Source organism: Symphodus melops (genome assembly GCF_947650265.1).
Source record: "Symphodus melops genome assembly, chromosome: 6".
Classification (NCBI taxonomy): domain Eukaryota; kingdom Metazoa; phylum Chordata; class Actinopteri; order Labriformes; family Labridae; genus Symphodus; species Symphodus melops.
The window spans coordinates 21777378-21797327 of record NC_136696.1 but is presented as its reverse complement, the minus strand read 5'-3'; the positions used below and the strand labels follow the sequence as shown (position 1 = coordinate 21797327).

At 39.2% G+C, this 19950-nt stretch overlaps 1 protein-coding gene and 2 long non-coding RNA genes across 3 annotated transcripts in view; 1 reads left to right on the top strand and 2 right to left on the bottom strand.

The window, feature by feature from the left end:
* Positions 1-162: 162 nt before the first annotated feature.
* LOC306825559 lies at positions 163-1857 on the bottom strand. Its single transcript, XR_013779289.1, has 4 exons — positions 1745-1857; positions 958-1242; positions 742-847; positions 163-597 (listed from the first exon to the last, which is right to left on the bottom strand). It is a non-coding gene; the product is annotated as an uncharacterized lncRNA (long non-coding RNA).
* Positions 1858-2330: 473 nt separating this feature from the next.
* LOC306825560 lies at positions 2331-3002 on the bottom strand. Its single transcript, XR_013779290.1, has 3 exons — positions 2783-3002; positions 2567-2659; positions 2331-2473 (listed from the first exon to the last, which is right to left on the bottom strand). It is a non-coding gene; the product is annotated as an uncharacterized lncRNA (long non-coding RNA).
* A 10640-nt stretch (positions 3003-13642) lies between these two features.
* LOC306825888 (A disintegrin and metalloproteinase with thrombospondin motifs 20) overlaps positions 13643-19950 on the top strand; it is a 79276-nt gene continuing 72968 nt past the window's right edge. The window contains exons 1-3 of the mRNA XM_079346848.1: positions 13643-14079; positions 14273-14634; positions 18452-18620. Coding sequence (XP_079202974.1) covers positions 13989-14079; positions 14273-14634; positions 18452-18620 — 622 coding nt within the window. The 5' untranslated portion in view covers positions 13643-13988. The remainder of the gene's footprint in view (positions 14080-14272; positions 14635-18451; positions 18621-19950) is intronic.

Sequence of the window (19950 nt, the reverse complement as noted above, 5' to 3'; positions counted from 1 at the left end):
TTATGTGTAGATTGAAATGTAGCCTATAAATGTCATTTGTTGTTTACTTATATTTAAGGTGTTGCAACAGCTGATTCAGTTTCTATATGGGCACGAGTTACAGCGTCAAGTTTACACCTATAGCTCAAAGTAGCTGTAAAGTCCCTTATGTCTCCCTTATGTTTTAATTTTGCTGACCTCCTACTGATCCCAAATTTGGGAACCACTGCAAAAGTTGACAGCGAAAAAATATCCATAAATTGCAATAGGACTATATTAACCTGTTTGTCTTCAGGGTCTGATTTCATGTACAGTTTAAAGTGCTTCGACTAAAATCTGTGAGTGATGTGATATGGTTGCCACTATAGAAAAACACAATAAATACGTATGTAAACATCAGATTACACTTAAATTAAATTCTAATTACTTAAATGGTTATATTTAAAAAACAATTGTTGTGAAGTCAATACTTAATAAGCAAAAGGCTAACACACGCATGATGGAGTTTTTTATGTGAGTCGAAGAGGAATAACACTGTACTCTGGCTCAACTTGAGTCCTGTTCAGGGAAGTGTAGATGTTCGTCTCTTCAACGGCTTTCTTTTGTGAACCTTTGTTCCTGCAAAGTGAAAAAAGACAACAACAATTTGATCAGCTTAAATTGGTTTGGACATGTGACATGAATCATGTACATCATTTTGTCTTCCTCAGGTGACATGAATCATACATTTTGGTGGTTGCTAATTCAGGGCATTTTTGTTACCATTTGCAAATGCAGATGAGAAGGCTGGTGAGTAAGCTCAGGTTCAGACTTGCAGACACAGCTGTTATCCAGAGAGGGATGGCAGTTGATGTCGGCATCTTCTTAGCTATGGACATTCATAGTTTAAAAAATCAACCAAAATAGTCTAACAAAAAGTCAAGTTAAATACGAGATGGATTTGCAGCATGCACTCAGCAGATCGAACTGACAACTCACCACTCAAGTCCTGTATGCTGTTTTGAATTGGAATTTCCATCTCCCTTTGACCCAGCTCATTGCCGCTGATGCATTTGACGCTGGTGTTGTGGTAGTCAGCAGCAGGTATGGTGATGATGCTGTTCACAGTTTGGGCAGTGTGGTTGCTACTAACAAAGAAGTCTGTGAGAGAGGCAGCCAAAGGCCAGGTGATGGGTGACATGGGATTGCCCCAACTGATGCACCCACAGACTATTTGCTTTTCTTTGGCCATGCACTGGGAGCTATTCAAAATTCTAGGAGCAACTAAAAGAAAAGAAAGGGGAAGGAAAAAAATACTGAAAAGTTCATTCATTGTTATAATTTGGTTCCAGCTTGTTAACCTTCAGAAGTGTTTCGCTGGCTTTCTGTAAAATGAACTCCAGTTGTGAACTAATTCTTGCCATCGTAAAACAAACAAACAAAAAAAAAAACACATGCAAATTTGATCTTGTGTTTCAGTCTTCTGTCACTACAAGATCATAACTATAAATTTAACACCACTGACCAAAACTGTACGAGCTAAGAAACAAGAAGACATTTACATTGTGAAGTATAACCTTAAATGTTAAAAAAGAGAGAATTTTCTTGTTATATGAGATGTTTGTATATCAGAAAAACTGCAACAATATCATAAGATAATGTTATAATGCAACTTTAGTCCTTTTTATGCGGTACAGTTGGAGCTACGAGAAACTGAAGTAAAAGGAATACACTTTCACACAAACGTACAATGATGGGATGTAAAAAAAAACCTTGGCACACTTACATTTAACGTTTAAGGCGACACTTCTCTCTGCAACAATGTTGTTTTGATACTCTGCCACACATGTGAGGTTGAGGTTGTGGTGAAATGCTGTGGGTCTGAGTATAAATGATCCTCTATGAATCCATTGCAAATGACTTTCACGTATTGGCAGATTTATTCCACCAGTCCCTGTCAACTTCCATTTTGTCTTTGCTTTGGCATAACATAAAGGAGGAGCAAAACAACTCAGTCTTTCAATTCGTCCTTCCTCCAAAATAGGAACCACAAAATCTGGTTTTAGGGTCAAAGCTGAAATAAAATTTAATTTATTTTATTTAGCCAGGCCTGTTGTAAGGAAAGCTTTCTTTCTTTTTATGTTTATATGTTTTAATATATCACATTAAAAAAACAAATTTAACCAAGAGCATAACTCACCAGAAACAGAGACACGAACCCTTGTGGGGAAAATGTATGTCTGATTACATTCCCATTCCAGTTTGATGCCGTACTCGTACTCTCCACGTGGTAGAGCCCCTAGCAGGACTTGGTCTTCTGTCACGGCTTCTTTATTTGTAACAACTGTTGAAGAAACAACATTTTCCTGATCTCCTCTGAACCAAATCCTTTGATGAGGGACCTTAATTTTTTTTTCTGGGATAGTGATTTCAAAGTCGATCCTAATGCAGTCACCAGATTCCACTTGAATGTGAGTCGGCACGTTGATAGAAAACTCTTTGTCGTTTGGAGTTTCTAATAAGAAAACAAAATTATTCAAATGTCCAAAATAATTTCATTCAGGGATACATATATTTATATTTATTGTAAATGAATAAACAGTCAAACCTTTGACACATTGAAGATGGCAACACCTGAGGTTCATGAAGAGCACGAGAATCACCGAGTGGATCAAAGCCATCGTTGTGTTTTGGGGAAAACCTGGAAAAAAAATGCATCAATGTGAAATGTTGCTTCAAATAACTCAACCACTTCATATTTCCCCCACTTTCCCCACATTTTAACTCTCTGGTTTTATTGTATACCTCATATTCTCATACTCACCCATCAATCAACTGTCACAGCTTTTAGTTCCTGATCGGTCAGTGTCATTTATGTCCTGCACTCCCGATGAAGAACTTGCTTTAAAAAAAATAGTTTGTGAGTTTGTTATGCAGTTGAAAGTTCATTTCCTTCTTTTTAGTCCAGAAAAAAGCTCACAGATATACAAATATCTGACTGTCGAATCTTCAGCTCCTCTGCCCAGCTAAAAAGATAGATCAGTTATTTTTCAATGCTGAAATAGGAAGTGGGTTTTCAGCAGGAAATGGCATCTTTCTGGTGCCTTCAATGTGTACACGCACACACAATGATGACCAATAGACTTTTAGATAGGCTGGTGTAAATACAGGGAAAACAGACTCACATATTTTCTCTTCTGATTACTATTACATTCATTCTGAAACTGTATATTACACAGATCACATCCTATATATACACTATACTATAATTTACAAACATATGGATGTTTTGAATACTGAAGCTAAAACTAAGGAACAATGTCGAATTCAAAGCCAATTTTACACCAAATAATTTAAATAGAAATACCTAATATGACATAAATTGAAATGATACAACATTAAAGGACATAGGTCAGTTGGCATATAGACATAGATGTAGGACATCAATTTAGTTCATAATGTAACTGTTTTGTAGACCGTCAAGAAGCTTGAACCGTTGTGGTAGCATATAAAGCACAGACATGACAAATTATTCTCTCTGCCACCAACAATCTTAGTAACCTTACATTTCTTAATGGATTTACTGAACGTCACTTTTATTTCTGTTTTTATTTTTAAACTAGTACTTGCTTCCTTTTTCTTGATACATCCTTATTTTCTGAGTCAAAGGTTGAAGTCATGGGGGCTGACAGGAAATAGATATTACCTCAGTGGGTTTGTGGGAATTTTTTTTGTTTGTACAGAAAGTGTAAAACTTTTTTTTTTTTAAAGGCCACATATTTTACTCCTTTTCAATAAGTAAAAATAAGTCTCAAAGCTCTCCAAAATATGTCTTTAAAGTTCCTCGCTCAAAATCCAATCTGATCCTATATTTGATCATGTCTATAAACTCCTCTATTTCAACAGGCTTTTTCTGTGTCGACAGCTTGAAATGCAAATGTGTTGTGTCTTTGGCTTTCTTGTACCATGCCATATTTGTTTAGATTGGAAAGACAGACTCATAGGGCAGAACAAACACCGAGCTGTGGGAGTGTCATCCACCTGGGAGAGGGGCTACTGCCCTTTGTGATGTCATAGAGGGTAAATCTCCAAACGGCCTGTTTGAGAACATATTTCCTGAAAAGTGGAGGAAGCAAAAGACTGAGGATGAACTTTTCTCATAATTAGGGCGGTTGTAGACAGACTATTAGTGTCACAAAAACATGATAAAGTGTCTTTTGCACAATATGAGACCTTTAAATAAAATAATCATGCTTTGTAGACCCAGAATTGAGAATCTCTATTTCATTCTAAAAGAGTTAATCTGTGTCTTGAATACCAGCCTGACCTCGTCTATCCCAATCTACTGAGCGTTGGAATGGAGAAATGTGAATCAAAAAAATTATAATAAAAGATTTTCTGCAGCGAAGCTTTTCTTATGGGTATCTAATATTAGTGATCCCTCACACCAACCTCCCATCATGTTGTGTTATCTATTTCCAACCCCATGTGACCTTGCTGTTATATTTGGTTGCTGGTAATAATAGTGCAGCAGTTGTCCCGGGTGAGTCTGTGGGGATTTATCACTTACCCTGTACTTATTTTATTTCTATTCAAACTCATGGAAACCAAAGGGCAATTGTTACATTATAAAATGTGTCTGAGTATCGCTGGTTAAATGCAAACTTCATGAGTATATATAGAAAAAAGCCCACTGCATGTCGACTGAGGATTTGAAGAGATGAAAACTGACCCTAACAGTAGCTGATGCCAAACCTCATGTGAGTAGGCAGCTAATGGGGCAGGGTAACTGTGCTTATCTGGTGCGCACAGCGCTGCAGGAGCAGCATTCGCCAATGTCAATCATGGCATTGTATACTGTTTTAGAAGATCAACTTCTCAGTAGAAGAGGAGTCAAACATAAAGTAGTGTGATAATGACATCATTGCAAACCAAGAATGAGAACATTTTAATTCACATGTATTTTGTTTTTGTAGTTTGTCTCATGTCCTAGTTTATGGCAAATACTGCAGCCAGTCAGCAGGGGGAGCTCTACACATTTTGGTTTCACTTTTTTGGAGATGTCATTATCTATTTTGAAATTGACTGCATGCTCTTTGAGTTTCTAGTCCAGTTCGATCTATCCTGTTTGTGTTTACCTTGACACGTGCTTGCAACAACAGCAGGTCCTTCGTTTTTTTTTCTTTCCCTCCTGACAACCTCAGTGCACCCATAGCTCCTTAGCAAAGCCAGCAAAACTAAATTAACAGTTTGTTTACAGTAGCTTTGTTGACTGCAGTGTACACTACTCTCAAAGACTCAAACTCACACTCACCATTAAAAACTTTTTTTCTTGTCGTTCGAAGCTAACCACCCCAAATGTCTCCTGGACCAACACAACACTAAACACTAAACAGAGACAACAGGGACAACATCTATAACCATTGATATAACTCCAAGAAAGAGCAAACAAGTCCACAGCTAACATGTTGATAAAAATCAGGTCACTCTGATGAGTGACAGCAAAGCAGCTTATCACAGCATTTCAAATTTACCACTCACTACTTAAAAAGCGCTATATTTGTGAAGCATTTATTCATTAATGTGTTCATGCCGAACACTGGTCAGTAATATAATTCATAAAGAAGACAGAAAAAAGGACTTAGACCATGACCTCACATGAATAGCTTAGTCTCCTCAATGTTGTGGGTATACGATACTAAAAGTGTACCAGACGAAAGATCCAAGGACCCCCTACTGGACTGTCATCAAATCTCATGAGTCACTACCCGCTTAAAGTTCATGGCTGTTAATATCCAAAATACTAGGCAGCTGTCTCTGGCATTGCCGTTGCCACTTATCACAACCGGATTAGTCCAGTATGTCACACAAGAAATTCAAAGCCCTGCAGAGTGAAATGGACAGCATTTTGCCTTCCGATTCTGCTTTGAAATAACATTAAGTCTGTGCTTTATTTAATGGATGTATGGAAACCTAACAGGTGGCAGATTGATGCATGTCAGCCAGGAAGTTCAAGCATCCGATGGCAAAATGTACTCTAATTAACGTAAACAGTTAGAATAGCTGACCTGTATTATACTACATATCCCTGCTTGCATCAGTTTCATATTGCCATGCAAATGTTTTTTTTTTCTCCAACTGGTTAAGGCATGCATTCTTGATGGGGGAAAAATCAGCACTGGCTGGTGACGACTATGAGAAAAAGGTCAGAAGACATCAGCAGCCACTATTTCTATCACAGGGGTGGATGCATGTTTCGCATGCAGATGACTATGGTTAGGAAATACATTTCAGAGTGAAAGTTAATCACTCCAAGATGGTAACACGACTTGTGTAGGCGACGTGTTATTAGTGGATTCTTGTTTGTTGCAATCTTTGCATAGCTAACGTTTAGATCATCGTCCACTCTGTAGCGTTTATGAGAGTGATGGCTTTTTACAGTTTATGACACCCACTCCTGTTGATCTTTATAAAGCCAGTTGCTGTATTAAACATGATCTCACCTCGTCTAAATGTTTTATTTGCCTATGTATTTCAGAGTAATTGATACTATCGTGTGACGTATTAAATGTGGTCTTTCAAACACCAAACCTTTCCGCTTCATCTTACACTAAAACTTACACACAGTATGGCCAGGCTGTATGTACCACTGAAGTCTATTGTGGTCCCTATTAGGAGTGGAAATACATACAGTTCTTGGTATGGAAAACAAAGCCAAAGAAAGTGTTTGACCATTCAGGGGGTCAACGGAGGAGTCACAAAGAACGTATAATGAAGTTTGTAATCATGCATATTTGGAAAATAGGCTGTTGCTTGCAAGGTTAAACCTGTTATTCAGATACTGAGCTCACATATGGTGTAAATCTTGGCTGGCAACACACGGAAAAAGAGAGCCAAAAGGAGGCCATTAACATCTTTGTGGTTAGTCAGCGTAACACTGTTTTTAAATGGTAGAAAATACTCCAAGTCCATGGTTCTCAACTGGTGGGTGGGGACTCAAAAGTGGATGCTCCTCACCATTAAGAGGAAGAGTCATTTCCAATTTCTCTATGGTCCGAGTGAGTCTAATGTGTTCCAATACAATGGGTTTGTTCTTTGGCTTTCATATGCTGTTTTCCTGTATATAACCAAAGCCTGTGAAGACCCTTATGATTAACTATATTTAGACTGCAAACGGAAGCCAAATCACTCATTTAGTATAAACCTACAGATTCCCCATTTTTACTTTTTCTAATTAATTCATTTTTTAAATATGTGCATATAAATTAATTTGGAAACTGGCCACTGGTGAAAACCAAATTGCCCCCCCAAGTGTTTGTTTTTTTCAACTTGCCTTAGATTTCTATCAATCAGTAGCTGCAGTATTTGAGTTACACTTCAATATAAACAAATCTATAGACCGTCTCAGAGTTTTGCTCTTGGACATGTTATGCCCATTCAGAGTGCAAAACCCAGGCAGGATCAAGTGAACTGTTTGGCTTCTGGTGTTTCTGTGTGCTTTTCTCTGGAAAGATTGCACAAGATCAGACATTCATTCAAGCCTCAGCAAAACATCATATAGTGTCAAGTCAGACATCAAAGTAAAGGTGAAGAATTGTTCAAGTATTTTCCAGAGGTTGGTAACAACCACAACAAAACCAAAGAATCAAAACTTTATAACTTGCATTTGTCAATTGACCAAATAGAAAATCAGTCGAGAAGAACTCGAAAACATGTCGATTTTTAAGATTTGTTGGATCTCTAATCTTTTATTACACATTTCCGACAGTTGAATGTCTGTTCTCTGTTTCCTTATCATATTGTCCTGAAATGTGACTTTATCTTTGTTCTCATGTGTTAGGGTTTTTCACTTGTTCCTAGCTAAGTACTCAAAATACAGTGTTCTGTCTTGCAGAGTGTAACTGATAATACCCTTGTGCGGGCATTCTTAGATGTGTCATTTCTCAAGCTTTTGCTTGAAATGTAATGACCTCAGCAGCATGATAATAACTTGTAACTCTGTCATGAAAAGAGGAAGTCAAAATACAAGGTGTGTATTTGTTAACGCAGCAAGACCTCATCATTTATTTACACAACTCTCTTTACTACAGCCCTCACAATGTAAAATCAAAACACTCATTGTTTTCTTTCTTACAGCAAACATGAATCTTCTTGTTTTCTGTCAACCTCTTTTTTTTATTTTGCCACAATATGATCATTCATCAATGGGACAGTACTCAGGAGAGTGGTGAGAGAGTGCTGCTTTGACGTTGTCTAACAGCTGTCTTCAGGGCTAAGACAGACAATGCCTCACTCAAAAGAAGCAGGAAGGAGGTTGACAGACCACTATGTTTAAAGTCCACTCAGAATTCAGTGGCTTATGAAGCTTCGTTGCTGCAACTGGGATTGAACGCCTTATTTGGGAAGGGGAGTCTTAATTTGCATAATGTAAGCCAAAATAGGTCTCAGGTGGCCAAGCCCCTTGATCACTACTCCATGAGAACCACTTGAACGGTCAGAGGAAGGGGAGTGTGGGAGCAAATATGGGAAAGAAAGGGGAGGTGTGCCAAGTATGTTATTAGTCCTTCAGTGACACAATAACCTGCTCTCCACATTCCACTGATTTTTATTTTGCTTCATCCTCAGCTGTTCCAAAGTCAATGACATAGAATTGATAGCTTTAAAGGTTCAGTAAATGTAATCATCGCTATAGGGCAATATAATGTCATGTTTCTATTGTTCATGTCTTTTGTGATAGGAGTGGGAAGACACTGTACATCACACAGACAGGCCTGCTGGTAAAGTCATGAAGAAAGGGAGTAGGACCAACATTTCAATAAGAGAATTTCATCTGACCGGTTAGGAGTCATGGATCTGTCAATTTACAGAAACAGTAATTTGTCCCAACTTGAAAGACAGTTGTGTGAATCCAAAATGCATTCTGAATTGGCCCGAGATCATCGTATGTCCGGCCTTAGGCACAGAGAAATACACAGGTGTAGTTTGGAAAAATGTCATTCCCTTCCCTCCGCATCCCTTCTTGATCCTTTCAAATGAGAACAGACTGTCCACCAAGCATTACCTCATTTCAGTACATTGCCCCCTCATCCACTCCCTCTTTCCACCAAAATAATTACCTTTTATATCTTCTTAGTGAAGGAATATTTACTGTATGAGCATTGAATTATCCCACCGAAACTGTCAAAGAGAAATCCAACAAATGGTTGTGATGTTTTGCAGTGTCTGGTTACCCTCCTGTGTGGGAATCCTTCTCTGTGGTCATGTTATGATCTTCTCACAGGAGACCCCTAACACGTGCAAATATGCATCAAAAGAAAGCCAGGGATTGCAACACTACAAGGAGTGGCTGTTCGAGGCAGGGTCCTGGTGTGTATCAGGATGTATAGATCACTGTTTTGACTGGGGAGTTGAAAATCACTGAACCATGAAAGGGAGAGTGGCTCCGGAGCTGTTTGAGCTCTCAGGCTTTTGCTCAAGTTTGGGGTAAAGCAAGAGGAGGTGGGGGGGTGTCAAACCCTGCATAATAAATCAACTGACTTGTCAGACGAAGAGCTTCCACGGCTGCCTTCAGTTAGAGTTTACAGTAGTTATAACTGAGCCGTGCTTTTTCTTTAATGACTCTTGGAAATCTCCAAATGTGTCTGGCAGGAATCTCTGGTACTGATTTTCTCAGCGTTGATTCAAAGTAGTTTGATATTGCGATGACAAGAGGTTTCGTTGTGGGTGTGTTCAAATGAATAAGCCCATTTTTGTAATCATTTCTGCATCAATGGTTTCCTTTAAACTTGGACTGACCATTAAAAGAAATATTAAACAATGTAAGGGAAAGAGAAATATTTTGACATTAGCCACATGGTGTATTATTAAAGAAACCGTTATGGAAGGTACGGTATTTGATGGATAACCACAATTGTGTGGTGACATATGGGGATAAACCCCTAGTCACGTGATTCCCTTCGACATAGTTGGAGTGATCTTTAAATACAACTCTTTCCGTACATTCTGAAAATAACAGTGAAGGTGAAACAGAAAGGTTGCTCCATGAGGAAATGTACTTTGGTATTAATCTTCATACTTCAATGGAGAACACCAGCAATTAGATATCAATCAAGACTTCAAAATACATTTAAATGAAGGTATACATTTTGCTACTGAGATAAAGATAAAGCAGGATTAGTACATAGATCCTATAGAAATACTTCAATGATGATGACGACGTAATTTGCCCGTTGAGTACTTTATATTTAATTCTTAACTGGGAATGAGCCATAGAAGACCTTAGTGCAAGTCCTCTCACCAGACCTCAACCTCCCCTTCATCTTGGCCAAGAGATAATAATAAGAAGAAGGGGGGCTGGTCAGTAATATACCAATGCAGACAGAAGAGGGTTACCATGTAAAAACCAACCAAACCCTAACTAGCTCTTTGTTACCAAGACATTATCATTTGATCTGTGAATGAATGGCCTTAACATGTGCACAATTAAGGGGCTACCAGGGTCATAACTTCCTGCTGGATTTAGTTGGGGACAAAAAATTGAGCTGTCCTGGACATTGGGCGTATGGGACTGATTGTCCTCTGAATAACCATTAGTCCTTTTGAACAAGACCGTGTGGGCTCATCGCAGTGGAATGATGCTCCAAATGTTTAGATTCAACAATGTGAAGGAACTAATTTGTGAATGTAGAAACAGACTCGTGTGCAGTACTGTACATCTGGCAGAAATGTAGGATGTTTCAATGTGGCATCTGTTGAGAATTGTGGTCAGCCACACTAATCCTAAATGAGCCATCCAGTGCAGTCATACAGCTAATTTTAAAATGTCCCGTGGGCAATAAAAGCTTGTTAGTGGCTTGGTGAGAGAGGTGAGTTAAAGAGATAACTAGAGGCAGTGTTTGAAAGCTGAACATCTGGGTATTATCATTTTCAACTAAATAACGTATTTAAAAGGCTTTTAAGAGCCAGTTTGCACCAACTGTCTTTGTCATGAAATGTAACTATAAGGTTGTTTAAACAAATCAAACTTTAAGTATTTGATCTGTTTTAGAATGGACAACTAAATATAAGATAATTTGTTTTATGTTAATTATGCTTGCAGTCATTGACTGCACCTTGTTCAGTAGGAAAATCTAACTTTTTCTTTCACTTTCTGTCGGAACTTTTTTTCAGATTGTCAAATTCAATTTCTTTTGCCGATTCTTACTTGGCTCTTGGTGGTGAAAGAACAGTGACAATGGTTTTCGAAGAAAAAATATCCTCACAAGCCTGGCAATGTAGTTTAATGGAGCACATCCATTCCTGATATCTATTTTTTCCATCAATTAAAAAAAGTGTTTGATTCTAGTTGGTTTATTTCTAAGTTTGAACTGTATTGCAATGATTTTCCTTTTTTTTGCCAAAGGAAGTTAAGAAGGTTTTCATTATGCAGATGTTAAACATTTAGATAGATAGATAGATAGATAGATAGATAGATAGATAGATAGATAGATAGATAGATAGATAGATAGATAGATAGATAGATAGATAGATAGATAGATAGATAGATAGATAGATAGATAGATTCAATTCAATAATTTAGAATTATCAAGAAATTCTAAGGTGCACTGACTAACTCAAAGGTTAAATAAGTGAACACATTTTTGAAAGAAACAAAATATTTGAGAGTTTTAAAGAGTGTTATATATGATATATATTGTATCTGAAATATGCTAAGACACAATAAAAAGTGTTGAACTGTTGGTCTACCATTGACCACACTGATTTTAGCAAAAAAAAAGTGTGTCCATGAAACCACTAAGTTCAAAAAGAGAGCAAGAGAAAGAGATGAGTGAGAAAGAGACTTTCTTAAAAGTAATAGCCATGACTTGGAGACTAGATGTTTTGTGTCAAAGAAAGAGCTTACCAGATCCAAAAGTGTTTCCGGTGAGCCAACCGAGTCCAATTACTCACAATGCTGTGACATCAGTTTTCAAAGGACATGAAAAACAAGTCTCCTTTCACACGTCCATCAACTTTGTGTAGGACCTTACTTGCCCAAATGATTAACGAGAAGCTGACCACAGCATGGCCAAGGAAGTCCACTTCCTTAAATAGATGGCAGTGAAGAATGGCTCATAACGCCCAGTGTGGTAATTATTAAGAGCTGTGTTTGCCTATTTCCCACGAGATAACACCTTAACAATTCTCTGATCATTCTTATAACCAAATAAATACATTAAAAGTAAAGCACAGTCATATTGGTTCTAAAGTGTAAATTCGGTGTTAAAACTCTGTCATTATAATTGATGTCAGTCTAACCAGGGTGAATTATGCATACAGTAGTTAAGAATATCAACATAGGAATCTACACAATAGGGTCCCAGTTTATAGTGTGGCTTAGTTTCAGCGATGATTTAACTTCTCCAAAATATCTTTTGTTACATAATGCACATGAACACGTTCAATAATAAGACAATGACTCATCCCAAACTCTAATCTGAGAGGTGGTTATATATTTGTATCTATCCATCTTTTGTGTGGAGGAATCTATATTTCTAATATGGCTTTCTGCCCATGGACAAAATGATACTGGTGAATAAATATTTCTATGGCAGTTCCAAACATGATTGTCAGTGTCAGGCTCAAAAGAAAAAGTCTTTATATGAGTCCACTATATTCTGATTGTAGATTTTTAGGGTCAAAATGAGTATTGATTAAAGAGTAATCGGCTATTCTCTTTCCGTATGAGGAAGGCATCACTTATGTAATTCACACAAATGCATTTTGCAATAATAGGCCTATTTATGTACTCATTGCTGGTAAGTATTGTAGCGCTGGCCCAATGTACCTTTAGATCCACCTCTGTATTTAACATTTGTTGAAAAATAAGATTTAAACAAGCAGTAATAGCCATGGCTACTGAACATCAACACCGAGCTTTGCTTATAGTTGCAAAGACAGGAGATTTTACAGGGAATACTGAATAAATTGGTAAGTTGAGCTTTATATTCACTACTTTTTAATACACATAGATGGCTTCACAAACAAATACCAAATTGAAGTAGGTCTATATATCACAACATGAAGCTCTTAAGCCAGCTGATGAATGTCGGGACCTTGCAGTTAACATTTGCTGGCTGAGAAGAAACTTTTTTTTTTAAAGGAACAGAGGTTGTCTTCAAATTGTATAGTAGTGGCTAATGAAGAAATGTTTCAAACTGCTATTGACCTTTTTTTCAAACCCTCCTGACAACAAACTCATTGACCTTAAAAATGTCAAAGTAATCTAACCCACCATTTCTGTGATTGGCTCATGTAGCTGTAGCTAACTCCTTGATGTTTTTATTTAGTTTATTGTAAACTAAACTTCTTTTTACAAAGAAAAGTTTATTTCAGGGCTTTAGGATTTGTGTAATAGCCTAATAAACATTAGACTACAAAGCCTGTTCTTACTGTATCTTAAATTGAAATGAGACTATTTTATACCTTCAATTTCACTCCATCAGATACTTTACAACCAGGCTGTTTTGCCTTTTAGAACAGAAATGATTTGAACTTGTTTGCTCCACATAATGACTGCTGTTGCCAGTGTTCTTTTTTTCTGACACTGCAGCACTCAGGCCAGCCCATGTGTAGTGGTCGAGCCGCACTCACCATTGGCTCCGGAGCCTATAGGGGCGTTGCTGTGCAATTGGTGAGCGCTTAGGGTGCACGGGGTGTTCGAGGGATGGCTAAGGGAAAGCGTACTTGGCACAGATCCCTCCTTTTAGTATAGACTGCAGTTTACATTAGGCAGCATTTTTTTTTTGGTCAGGGGGGGGATGAATGTGTCATAAATAGTTGGCGTTTATAGAGGGGTAGTGGATGCATGTTTAGCAAAGCGATGAGGCCAGTGCACTTTGCAAGACTTGCGCTGCAGAGAGCCTCCGCGGATCCCACGACCTGTTGCTGACAAGCCGCGGAGAAGGGAGAGGGAGAGGGGGAGCCGCAAGGGAGAGACGGAGGGTACTGCCTTGGAGACGACAAGCCGGGGTTTCTTCGCGGAGGAAATCATGCAGTTTGCAATTTGGCTGGTTGGACTAATGTGTCATCTGTCAGCACTTGTCCGGGACACTTTGCAACACCGATTGCATCCGAAACAAGGTAGTGTTTTGATTTATGACTACGGTAGCCTTAGGTGTTATTACAGTAATATGTGGTGCTTGAGATTGATGCCCGGTGAAGTGTCGGCTTGTAGTGAATGTCAGGCTGCAGCTGCATGGATTAAATTGACGCATTAGGCTTCATCCACTTTGACTCTAAATCACAACTTTCCATACCCAACTTTTGTTTGCAGAAAGCTTCATCAAGCAGCTGTCATCGTATGAAATCATCACCCCTGTCCGCGTGAATGACTTTGGAGAATCATTCCCGCACAAAATGCACTACAGGAGGAGACGGAGAAGTTTAAATGATGACCTGTCGGGTTTACGGGTTCACTACAGGATCGACGCATTCGGGGAACACTTTCATCTCAATCTGAGCGAACACTCCGGATTCATTGCCCCCTCTTACACAGTGACACACTTGGGAGCCGAACAGAGCAACGCCACGGACTCCCACTTTCATGACCCGAGCGATATGCGCCACTGCTTTTTCCGCGGACACGTCAACGCCAAGAGCGAGCACCCTGCAGTCTTCAGCCTGTGCACTGGCCTTGTGAGTACTGCTGACTTTTCGCTGCCCTTTAAGTTTTTTGTTTTTTTTAGATCCTTTAATCAAGCGATGATGACAGGCTTCCACAGCTTTCTCCCATTTCAACGGATTCCATCAATGCATGTCCCCCATAACCCACAGCTTAAGTGAAGTGTGTAGGAGTGTAACAAGAGCAAGTGTTATTGGACTCATGTCACTGTGGGGGAGAGTGTGCAGAGCCGCATCCAAGTGCTTGTGATGCTGCTCCTGAGAAACGATGAAATGACGTCATGGGTGATGTTGTTGGTGTTGGTGGTGGGGCTGTTGTGGTCATAACAACAATGCATTCTGCTGAAGTGCTCTTGAGCAAGACGTCTAGGTTGCTGCTCTTGGACTCACCCTGCTGTGTGTCAACTGAGGACAGGGCAAGCCAGACACAGATTTTGATAAAGAGACCTCAAAATTAAGAGAGGTATAAACAACTGTGTGTGCTGAAGTTAGTGGATTCCTTGATGCTACAAGACAAATCTACATATTCACAACAGATAATTAAAGTCAGTTGCAGACGTTTTTTGATAATTAGTAATTTCTAATAAAAAAAACTGCCTATTGTGGCAGAAGATCTCAACATGTTGCTCGTAATTGATAACCTGATCAACATAATTGTTGACTATTTGATTGATAATTGCAACAGTTAATAAATGACTAATTTGCTGCAACAAAACATGTATCTTGTCAAAATAATATACTACAAAGTTGAAGCCCCCTGAAAACAAATCTTATCTCACAGTCTAAAGCAGCTGTTGGTTCTCATTGCCCCTCGATCTCATAAGGCTGTAATGGCATTATTGGATGAAAATGGCTTTACAGCCCACTATTACAACACGGTAATCCTGATGGTCCTTTTCTCTTCTGACTCCTGCGCTACAATCTGATAACTGTTGAAGGGGGTGACTTCATGGGTCACCTAAGGTTACTGGTCCGGAGGCAGGAGGTTGACCTCAGTTGCGCCAGCTGGATTCTGCCGTGGGCTCTGTGTGGTGGGGGTGCCTGGATGGACACAGTAGGACCATAATCTTAAAGTCAAACTCTCCTATCAGTGACGTCATCCTTATTTTAGATGAGCACTGTGTATGGTACCAGGATTACAGGATAGCTTGTCAGAGTCGGTATCAGTTCTGCTTGCAGGCTTTGAACGAGTATGTTCACAAAGTTAAGAGTGATAGTACGCCATTGTGATAAAAGAAGGATCAGGTCTATGACTTTTTTTTAATGTTTTTTTTTTTTTTTTACAATTCCCATTCAGTGTATAGTTTACAAGAAAATCAGGTGGTTTTTTTTTCATGTTTGAACGCCAATTTTTGTCGAGAGGTATGCTGAAATTATCAGGCTAATAGGCCCATAATCGCCCCTTTGACCAACTTTGATGTATGACTTGCTTATCCAAACATGTTTGCATCCTTTTTCAAACAATCTTTGTTGCTTATCCGCATCATCACTCATTGAGAATGACAGGACAAAGGAACCAGCACCAGAGGCTGTTGGGTCATAAATGTGTCCGTTTCTGATCATTGGGGCTTAATGGTCAGGCACATTTTGTTGGGATGAGGTCATTAAGGAATAATTAAGCTCTAAAACAAAAGGGTCACACTAGAAAAAAAAAGCAGGTTCCCCTTTGGTCCAGAGTTACTAAAAGCTGTCCCCAGGGGGGAATCGGGGAGGCGGGGTTGAGGAGCTTTTGGCCTTTTCAGAGTGAGCTGTGACAGGCAGAAAAGAGTAGAAAACACTGTGAGGAGGACACAACTGCCAATGAAGGTTGTTTGGGACTTAAGGATTGCTCACAGCGTGGGAAACATTAGGTCCCGAAGGAACTCGCTGTCTTAGTTCCCGAACATAAAAGACGTGTGTGGTGATCACCCTGTCCCGAAAAAGATCTCTCTAGTACTTCTGTATAAAGATCTGAGTCATGACGCCTCCATGTCCAATTCAAGTTTTCAGTTCGATTGCATTTGGATGACTCAGCACTGACAGGGTTTAAAAGTGTATTTGTGGGGTTAAATAAAACTGATGTGTGCCGCCCATGTCATGTTGATGACCTCGCTTCTAAAAAAAAAAAAAAAAAGTCAGTTGTAAGGTCCAGTCTCGCACCCCCATCTGAACAGTAACCTTTGTGTCTGTCCAAACTTTGCCAGATTTTCTGCTGAGCCGATGCTGGGAAACCCTGAAAACTCTGCCTCCTCCATTGACTAAACATCGTTTGTCTGCTCAGCTCCCCTCTTAACACCACATGAGAACTTTAGAAAGTCTCAACTATAATCTTCTAATTAAAGTTAACTCACCATAGATAGTGATTTACAAGGCAGAGGTAAACATCTACCTGTAGGGACATTGTGTAAAGCATTTAATCACTACACAAGTAGTTCTAGTGAGGCTGTAACTTTCTCGTATTTAAGAATCTAAATCCTTGTTCAGAAAATACCAGACATGTGTTTCATAACTCAAAATTTCTGATCAGACATGCAGACGTTTCTTACAGTCACAGGTTACAGTTGTGTCAACGGAGCAATCTTTATTTACTGAACAGCATGGCTATAATAGATGGTGTTTTCTTCCCTCAGTAGAAAGGTGCAGTATTTAAGAGATTTTTCATTCTCCATGAGAGTGAACCTGACTCAACCTTGCAATACAAATAATTCATGCTGATTCCCTGCTTTGTGCTCTTGACATTCTGGAAAGGCCTCCTCCATAATATGTGAAGTAAAATAAAGAAGTGAATGAATTAATGAATGAGATTTGTCCCAGCATGCCTTGCTTTATAACTTTAGCGACAGTCTGATAACCCTAACCCTGAGAAATATGACAGAAACTAAACAGAAAAATAATTGATAGCACAGGATTGAGGATTCTCTTTAAACTTTCATTCATTCCAGGATTGCAGAACTTAGATGAACAAAATTGGATTTTAAGAACTGAAGAAGTGGAGCACTGTAGGATGAAGACCATGTGAAGTCCCTGAAGTCCAACTGTCTCCTTGTTCCTAATCTCATGTTTTCACAAGCATTACACTGCATAGATGAACACATGTAACACTCAACTCCTGTTGCACTTTCTAGGAAGTATTGCCAGTCAACTAATCCTTCACCCTTTGAAAGGCAGAGAGGAAAAGTACACATTCAGTTTGCACACGTTTTCCATATCCGATTACTATGTTTTCCATTGTCAATCGTCCGTCACCTGTGGGGATAGTTATGGAATAATGCTGCCTTAAAGATAACATTCCAATGGCCAATATCCTGTTTAAGTGTGCGCATGAAATTACCATACAAACACCATTGTGCCTCATGGATGAGTGAGCTAAGAAGCTTTGTGAGAGACTCAGCTGCCAAATCAATATTAGCATTCCTCTGTCAGCAGCTCTGTCTATGTATGATGATGTCACTCCTCCCCGTGTCAGCTTGTGAGGGAAATGTGAGCACACTGACCTAGCAGCCGATCTATAAAGAACTGAATGGTTTAGCCGATCTCGATGACCCACTTTTCCATCATCATATAAAACGATGTAAAAATGTCTTGAGATCGTTCTTGCTTTCCATGTTGAGAATTACAGCAATTATCAGCAGTGAGCTTTTAAGGATCTATTTGACCTTTCTTAGTCAGCATGTTCTTTCCATCTACAACTGTCAACTGAGCTTGTCCAAAAGCATGGAAATAATATGCACAGTGTTCCCCAAGGGCTTCTCTAAAACTACTCTCAAACTGTACATCAAACACACATGCAAGTGCATGCTTTATGCCGAAGCCGTCAATGACGTCTCTCTTTTGTTTTTTTTCTCCGCTCTAGATTGGAACTTTTACGACTCAACATGGTGAATACTTCTTGGAGCCTCTTTTAAATGCTGCAGGAGAGGAATATGAAGAAGAGCACAACAAACCTCATCTTGTCTATCGACACGAGAGGAATAAGAACATCACAAATACTGAGAACAACCCAAAGCCCTGTGCTGCCTCAGGTAACAGACTGTCTAACTACACTGCCTGTAACCATCGTCTGTCTGTCTTTTACCCACAAACACTTACCTTCTGATGACCTGCATTCACTTTCTGAGCCATAGCAATAAATCCTCCCTTAAAATATAAATTATGCTCAATCACAATCTTTGGCTTGCAAGATACCCACATTTTTTTCCTTGATTAAGGGTGTGACAGAAAAATCCTCAAACTAATTAAGATCACACGTTCCAGTATTGCCTGGTGCGTTCACTCACATTCTGCTTGTGCATTTCACCTCAGGTCTGTGGAAAGAGCTCGGGAGGAAGGAATAATTACGTCTTAGTTTGCATTTGGGATGAAAAGAACTTGAGAGGTTTTCAGCTTGGGAGGCTGCTCGATAGTTCTCCCAATTTCATTTGAATTTTTATGGTTGATGTCTTTGGGTGGTGGAGAGGCCCTCAAGAGAAGAAGCAGGATGACTGAGTAGAGTTCACCATCGATGAAGGGCCTCTGAGCCCTCGTCACAGCGAGCTCTGTGGACGGCTTTTGTAGTGTGATGCAATAAATCTTTTATATGGAGACGGCTTGATTTGCTTGTTGTCTGAACCCGGCCTTTGTCGCCTAGTGGTGGCCATTGTGAGTGGTGGCGGTTTTAAGAACTTGGACTGACCTGATGGGCCAGGCCAATACTTCCCTAAGCTGGTCTGTGTGTGGTAAACAGAGACGAAGAAATCTGGAGGGTCTTTTAAATGCCCTCTCTCCTAACAAGTGTTTGGTGAATGCTTGTTGGTTGGGTGAAAGCTTGGTGAATGATCCCTGGCTTCTGGTGTCCCAGGAACATCCATTGTTATCTGGAGTGGATCCTATACTGATACTATTATAAGGCATTGGCAAGTACGCCAGTCACACAACTGATCTGATGACAAAACCAACTAGCCCCCCTAAGAATCGAGTCGTTTGAGGCTGAATGTTGTTTGACCGTAACCAAAAAATATGGAACGTAACAAAACTTTATCAGAAATCCCGTTAGATTACAAATCTGCTCAGGTAGATAAAACATATTTGTTGATATTTACATACATTACAAGATACATTTAGTACATCTGTGTTAAACGTTTTACACTTAAGGTATTGGAACTGGAATCTGAATTGAAAAAAACCTTTCTTCTCTCACCATTCTGTTAATGTCCTGGCTAGTTACATCCCATCTTTTCATCTCATTACCTCACATATAATTATTCTTACTCATTCAGTGTCGGCAGTAGAAAAGGATGAGTCTCATAGGATTGAGACACCTTTAGACACTCATCAAAAAGGCAGGAAGTTAACAATAAGCAGCAGCATTAAAAG